Source organism: Penaeus japonicus, unplaced genomic scaffold (assembly GCF_977035675.1).
Source record: "Penaeus japonicus unplaced genomic scaffold, GWHDUDI00000001_assembly GWHDUDI00000014, whole genome shotgun sequence".
Classification (NCBI taxonomy): Eukaryota; Metazoa; Arthropoda; class Malacostraca; order Decapoda; family Penaeidae; genus Penaeus; species Penaeus japonicus.
The window spans coordinates 25,213,898-25,221,397 of record NW_028234416.1 but is presented as its reverse complement, the minus strand read 5'-3'; the positions used below and the strand labels follow the sequence as shown (position 1 = coordinate 25,221,397).

Here is a 7,500-nt window from a genome sequence, read left to right as displayed (position 1 = left end):
CTTCTCTCTCCCTCTTCTCCTTCTCCTTCTCCTTCTCCTTCTCTCTCCCTCTTCTCCTTCTCCTTCTCCTTCTCCTTCTCCTTCTCCTTCTCCTTCTCTCTCCCTCTTCTCCTTCTCCTTCTCCTTCTCCTTCTCCTTCTCCTTCTCTCTCCCTCTTCTCCTTCTCCTTCTCCTTCTCCTTCTCTCTTTCTCCTTCTCCTCCTTCTCCTTCTCCTTCTCCTTCTCCTCCTCCTTCTCTTTTCCTCTCTCTTTCAAATTATGAAGGTAGTCCTGGGATGAAATTAATGTGAATTGGGAACATGCGATGGCGGAATTGTGTGTAGCAAACTCTTCTCCTTCTTTTCTTTCTCTCTTTCTCCTCTCTTCTCTCTCTCTCCTCTCTCTCTCTCGGACGTCTCTCCTTCTCTTCTCTTCTCCTCCCTCCTTCTCTCTCTCTCTCTCTCTCTCTCTCTTCTCCTTCTCTTTCTCCTCTCTCTCCCCCTCCCTCTCTCTCTCTCCTTCTCTCTTTTTTCTTTCTCTCCTCTTCTCTCTCTCTTTCTTTTCTCTTCCCTCTCTTTCTTCTTTCTCTTTCTCTTCTCCTTCTCTCTTCTCTCTCTCTCTCTCTCCTTTCTCTCCTCCTCTCTCTCTTTCTTTCTCTCTCTCTCCTCCTCTCTTCTCCTCTCTCCTCTTCTCTTCTCCTCTCTTCTCTCTTCTCTCTTTTCTCCTCTCTCTCTCTTCTTCCTCCTCTTCTCTCTCTCTTTCTCTCACTCTCCTCTTCTCTCTCTCTCTCTCTTCTATCTCTCTCTCTCTATCTCTCCTTCCTTCCTTCTCTCTCTTCCCTCTTCTCTCTTTCCTCTTCTCTCTCTCTTCTCTCTCTCTCATTTCTCTCTTCTCTCTCTTCTCCCTCTCTTTCTCTCTTCTTTCTCTCTTCTCTCTTCTCTCTCTCTCCTTTTTCTCTTTCTTCTTTCTCTCTTTCTCCTCTTCCCTTCTCCTCTTTCTCTTTCCTCTTTCTCTCTTCTCCTCTCTTTCCTCCTTCTTCTCTTCTCTCTCTTCTCCTCTTTCTCTCTCTTCTCCTCTTTCTCTCTCTCCTTCTCTCTCTTTCTCCTCTCCTCACTTCTCTCTCTTCTCACTTTCTCACTTCTTCTCACTTTCTCTCTCTCTCTCTCTCTCTCTCTCTCTCTCTCTCTCTCTCTCTCTCTCTCTCTCTCTCTCTCTCTCTCTCTCTCTCTCTCTCTCTCTCTCCCCCCCCCCCACTCCCCCTCTCCCTCTCTCCCTCTCTGTCTCTCTCTCCCCCTCTCCCCCTCTCCCTCTCTGTCTCTCTCTCTCTGTCTGTCTGTCTGTCTCCCTCTCCCTCTGTCTGTCTCCCTCTCCCTCTCCCTCTCCCTCTCCCTCTCCCTCTCCCTCTCCCTCTCCCTCTCCCTCTCCCTCTCCCTCTCCCTCTCCCTCTCTCCCTCTCCCTCTCCCTCTCCCTCTCCCTCTCCTCCCTCTCCCTCTCCTCCCTCTCCCTCTCCCTCTCCCTCTCCCTGAACAAATTTAAGTTTGAGATGAAAGCATATATTTAGTTGCTTGGGGAAAAGTACAAGTAAAGATTCACTTTGTGTATCTTCTTGTGTATAATTTTAACTATTAATTAATTTTTGATTTTTAAAGAATGAACTGGTTTACTTTACCATTGTGTCAATTGATACAGTTGAGAAACTTCCTGCTATTGCAGATGCCATGATGTATCAGCCTCTTATCTTGTGTTTGTTTACTGTCTGGATGTGATATTTTTTGTTTTGTAGTGACAGACCAGTCATTGAAAGTGAACATTGATCTTTTTATACCTGTGGTTTTGTTAAAGTAATATGGAAGTAGAATATCAATAGAGGGGATTTATTAGAGTGAATTGTATTCATTTATGAAGCACCAACCTCACAATGCCCAAAGATCCTTATTATTTTCTGATAAGCTCAGCTTGTTATAAAGACTTTCTTAGATCACCAACTCTTTCGCTCTCACAACAGGGCCCACCACCAAAGAAGAGAGGGCGTCCTCCAAAGAACAGAGACATAGACAACTCGCCTAAGAAAGCGCCAGCCGCAGCACCTCCATCCGAGTCTCCTGCCCAAGAAACTACCTCAAAGATGTCATCACCGCCCACTAAGGCTTTAGCTGATGTCAAACAAGAGAAGAAGTCTCCTAGTAAGTCTAAGTCTCTGAAAAATAATTTTATAGGGACATTATTATAGATTTATAGATTAGTAAAACATAACTTAGTTTACAAGATAGTGATCTTTGCTTTGGTTGATCAGAGTTGATTACAATGGGCTGTTGGGACCTATTTTCCTTTTATTTATTTATATATTTTTTAAAGTTGTCACAAACTTTGTTTCTGCTGCATCTTGAGATACAAGTTTGTAAAACTTGTTTGGTTGCAATGAAACTGAACTATATGATTAGTTTATATTTTTAGGTTAAGGGTGTATACATTGTTTTCTATATGTTAATTTGGCTTTTCTTTTCAGTAAAAGAGTCCCGTAGTTCAAAGAAATCTCAGTTGAAGCAAAATGAAATAGAACTTCCCAAAGAGGTGAGTTGAATATTACTAGTCCACTAATTCTGTTGTGATTTAGAGATTTTATTTATAACCAATAGAAATATTAACAGATTTTCTTGATTTATAGACAGATTTTTATTGCATTGATAATGTTTAGAAAGCTGAGATTCCACTAACCTCTGATTCTGGAACCTGACTATTTGGAAATGATCTCCATTTTGCTTAAGCTAGGCATGGCCATAGATATAAATATAATTAGAATCTAATGGGAGACTGGGTGGCCAAGGACTGGGTATGAGTTTGGGCTGAAGTAGAACATGCTTTGGTATGATCTGAAACAGAAATGTTATAGATCACTTTTATCTACTCAAATTCAGTTGGAACCAAAAAAAAAGTTTATTTTTGGAATATACATATGAAAATCTGCATTATAAGGCTTGAAAAACAGTAATTTCCTAGATTCCAGTGCAATTTTGGTACAGGTTGCCCATTCTTCATAGAGCAGCTGTCCTTTAACCCATTTGCACTGGGTCACAGGAATTTTTAGATAACATCCTATCAGGTCATGGTCTCATCTCATAGGAAGTCCATTTGTATAGACTTTTCTATACATTTGTGAAAATATAAACAGATACAAAAACCTCATAGAGAGGCATTATGGCATTGCATCGGGAGAGATCTCATGCATAGGCACTACATGCTCTAGCTGGCAGGAGCTGCAATTTCGAAAATTTAAGCTCTGGCGTGAATGGGTTAACCCTATGGCGACAGTGCATCACACCTGTGTGACACCGCTAAATGCCCAATACCGGGGCGTCATACATGTATAACGTTCCCAATGCAATATTGCATAGGCCCGGTGTAGGGGGTTTCTACTTATCGCCGGGCCAGTCGGGATTGGGTTAAGAGTTAATTCTACTTAAAAAGTATCACCCAAGTCCATATTGATGGCATTGTATTAGTATACCTAGGTTTTATTTTAGAGAGAGGCAGCTTGAAGCAACATGATTTGAATCTTCCCACTCTCTTTCAGTCATTCATTGTTTTATTTTTTGTGTGTTTTATCGAGTTTAGAGACTTATATGTGCCATATGACAGGCTCTATCAGTGTTGCAGTTGACTAAAATTTTATTATATGATCCATATTAGCTCATTATTTTCTTTATACTCAGTGTGATAGAAGTATTGCTGTTTTATGGGAGGACAAAAAGCAACTATATTTTTTCGTATTTTTGTGCTGTCATGAATGAATACGAAACACATAACCACCTGCAATAAAGATAACATGAAGAAGTAGGGAATAGGAATGAAACCTGAGCTTGTGACTGAGTGCCACAGTGAAAGGCATCCATATTGGCACAGGAGCACATTTTAGACACTGGGTATGGATTGAGTCACCTTCCTCTTCTCGTTCTGTCTGCACAACCTTCATCAGTGGTACTTTAGAGCAAGAGGTCATCAAATTAGTGTGTGCCATCGCTCTTATAAAGATAGTGCTTGCTAGAGACTGTGGATGGGTGCCATTCAAGGCTCTCTTTCCTGCTGGTGCTAGGAAAAAGTGGTGCCATCTAGGTTTTGGACACTGAGTTAGCTTGATATTACGGTAATTACAGTAAATATGACTGCAGTTGCCATCATCACTCACTCCTTTTTTATAGTGCAATAAAATAGCACAGTGACCCAAAATCCCCGAACTTCATGTTCGTCATTATGCCCGTCGTTAGGCCAAAGCTCCTACATCATGTATGTCATGACATCTGTCCACAGTGGGTTAAGGGTTTAGGATTTTGGCTACACTTGTCAAGGTACACTTGGTGGTATAGGAGAATGGTGCATTGTATCTGCATGTGAAGCTACAGCCTTCTGCAAACTTTTTAAGCACTTTTGTGAAAATGCAGAATGTGGATACCTGGTAAACAACAACTGAAATCACCTAACAGTGTGTGATCTTGTAAAAGGCTGCTTGATCGTAGTGAGCTGTCCCAAGACCTGTCAACATCAGTATGATATTATGGGGAGTGTCTGATTTTACAAAAAAATGTTGAAATATTTATGCATTGTGAATTATTTTACAAGATGATATGAAGAGAGATAGAAGGGATTATTTATCCCTCATGCCAGTGGAAGAGACCGTATAATATGTTGTTTCTTGTTAGAAACCATTGGTTTTCATGCATTAGGGAGTTAAAGCTTACAGGCCATCCATAAAGATGGCAAAATTGTTTGTGAGAAGGTTGTGAGAAGCAAGTCCTGCAAAGACCAAAAAAAATTACAAGACGAAAAGGACTGTATCAGGAGGAAGTCACAAGGCAGGACATTTTACAGGTTGAAGTTAAGACTGGCAGGATCCTTTGATTCTGCAGGGAATTTCTTATGAAATCTGGCTACAGGGTGGTAGAGAATGCCTGGCCACTGGGCTTTTGAATGAGCGGTACAGTACTGTACCACCCGTCCAGTGTGGGTTAAAGCTGAAGAACAAACAGTTTTTAATAAATAGACTATTATTGAAACACCCAAAGGAACCTTGTGATACCCGAGAAAGGAATGAAATGTAACTCTTGGTGTTTATTTGAAATGAATATGTATATTTTGGCCAATTAGAGTTGTAAAAAAAGGGGGGAAGGAAAGAGTGGACAGAATACTATAAGAAACAAGAGTGATATTGTTCATTATGGCTGGCATGGTGACTACTGTGCTATCCAAGTGGCCATCAAATAAGTATGAAAAGTACTTGAAAGAGTGAAAAAAAAATCAATAGTTAGAAATGTGATATATAAAATAGGCTTCCCAAAGCTTGAAGGCCATTGCATAAATACTAAGATAAATCTAAATGAGTACAATTGGACCAGAATTGTATGCATTTACAGTTGGATTTTTTTTCTCCAAAATATGTATTTTCTATCTTAACTTGTATAATATTTCTCCAGAATGATTCAAATTTTGATTATATGTTTACTGCACATATGCAAATAACATGAAACAGTGAAAAAGATCTGTTCAAAATTTAGGAAATAAGATGCTCTCTTTAAACTTTTTTACAAATCTTGCTGTTTCACACATTTCATTTAGTTGAGAGCTGATGAAGTAAATAATTTGAGAATTTCAATATATCATTTCAAAATATCATAGTTGAATAGATAAAAAAAATGCATAGGTTAAATAGTCAATATATGTAAATACCATCTTATATAAGTGTGTGGGAAAAAGAAAATATGAAAAAAAATTCAAAGGATTTTCATTTCCCATCTCTAATTATCATGAAATCATCATTCTGAACAAATATGTGCTTGTTTAGGAGTAAAGTGTTTTTAGGTTACATTGAAATGGCAAAAAAATGTGTGAAGTTTTACATATATTTATATTCCACAGTGAAGATACAGTTCTTTTTGTTTTTCTACTCTGGCACTTATCACATTTTTTCATTACAGAGTGATCTAGCAAGTAAGCAGACATTCCTTAAACTGAAAACTGACTTAGAATCTGGTACTCTAAATGCCGATGAACTAAAAGAGTTAACAAAGGCCAATGAGAAAGAAGAAACACACACAGCCATCATAGAAGAAAATAGAAAATATACAGAAACCTGCAAAGCCAAGTAAGTTTTTCTCTTAATGGATTTATGGTAATATATTTATCAAACAATGTTTTCAATGCAGCTCTTCATCTTTATACATGCTTTTTCATATTCGTAGAATAAAGTGAAGGCAGCAATCATAAGGTATCCATCAGAAACTCTTCAAATGGAATCACTTTACATATTTAAGAAACTCCAATGTATAATTCATAAATTGATCTTCAAATAACCCCTTCAGAATGTTTCTTAAATGTTTTATTTCCCTTTTATCTGTTTGCTTGATTATATTGTGAGAATACAGTACTTCAAAGATGATAAGGCAACCAGTTATTAACAAAATATTTTTTTTTATGAACCTTGCATTATCAGTGGGTCATATGTTTTAAATTCTAATGGTAATTTTCATTAATACCTTCAGAACTCTAGATATGGAGGCTCAATTATTGGAGCTAGATCAAAAGATAAGAGAGGCACTATCTGTGACAAACCCACGAAAAGAAGATGCCAAAAACTACCTTGAGCGCATGTCTAAATTGGTTATATCTGGGTTAATGCTCAAGAAGAATCCTCATGTTGTTGATGCCATAAAAAAGGTGAGTCTTTTATTTTCTCTGTTGCAGATTTTTTTTCTTTTATTGTATGATATGCTGATATTCTTTTTGTATATGTACACATATATTACTTACATTTTAGGATTATGGAGACTTATGGAGAATTATTTTGTTTCTTGTTACAGTGTCGGAGATACAAATATGATGATGAAGTCCGGCTCAAAGCAGATCTAGTTTACAGCAGGTTTAAGGTATGCATAAACTGAATATGGGCATTGTTCTGGATTGTCTCATTTTTACAAGATGTGTCAGGAAATGGCTGAAGTAAATTGATGTGCAGTTCTCTGGTGAAGCTCAGTAATACAAACTAAGAATTATATTTTGGGTTTCCTAGCCCATTAGCATGAGAGTGGCTGAACAGAGTTTATTTTTCTGTGTAAAGCCTCAATAAGAAAAAATATCACTGAAAAGATACAGGCCTCAGTAAGATTTGTGGGATCCTAATAACCAGTGGTATCTATCAATGATATAAACTATTTCTCAAATACTAAATCTTGTTCAGCATTTAGGCAAAACCCTGCTATGTTATGGGTTGGATCTCCACATGAATGGGATAAAAGCATAGTAATGATAAGAGAGTGAGTGAACAGAGCGAATTGTTTATTTGTGCCACTTATTTTTTACTTACATTTTTGTCCATCTTCTTTGAATAGGGTCTTTTCATTGATTTTGTAAACTTATTTCTGTACTATTCTCCCGTCTCTACTGTCACTCCTATCATTCTCCTGTTTTTCTTCAGTTACTCCTTCCTTGCTTTCTAGGCTTATTTTTTTTCTCAAATTTTTCTCTTCTGCATT

The 7,500-nt window shown here is 37.9% G+C and overlaps 1 protein-coding gene across 1 annotated transcript in view; it reads left to right on the top strand.

The window, feature by feature from the left end:
* Positions 1 to 6,685, top strand: part of LOC122251231 (uncharacterized) — a gene marked incomplete at its 3' end in the record, with an annotated part of 17,475 nt that extends 10,790 nt beyond the window's left edge. The window contains 4 exon segments of the mRNA XM_043012973.2: positions 1,986 to 2,163; positions 2,487 to 2,551; positions 5,947 to 6,113; positions 6,511 to 6,685. Coding sequence (XP_042868907.2) covers positions 1,986 to 2,163; positions 2,487 to 2,551; positions 5,947 to 6,113; positions 6,511 to 6,685 — 585 coding nt within the window.
* Between the last annotated feature and the right edge of the window lie 815 nt (positions 6,686 to 7,500).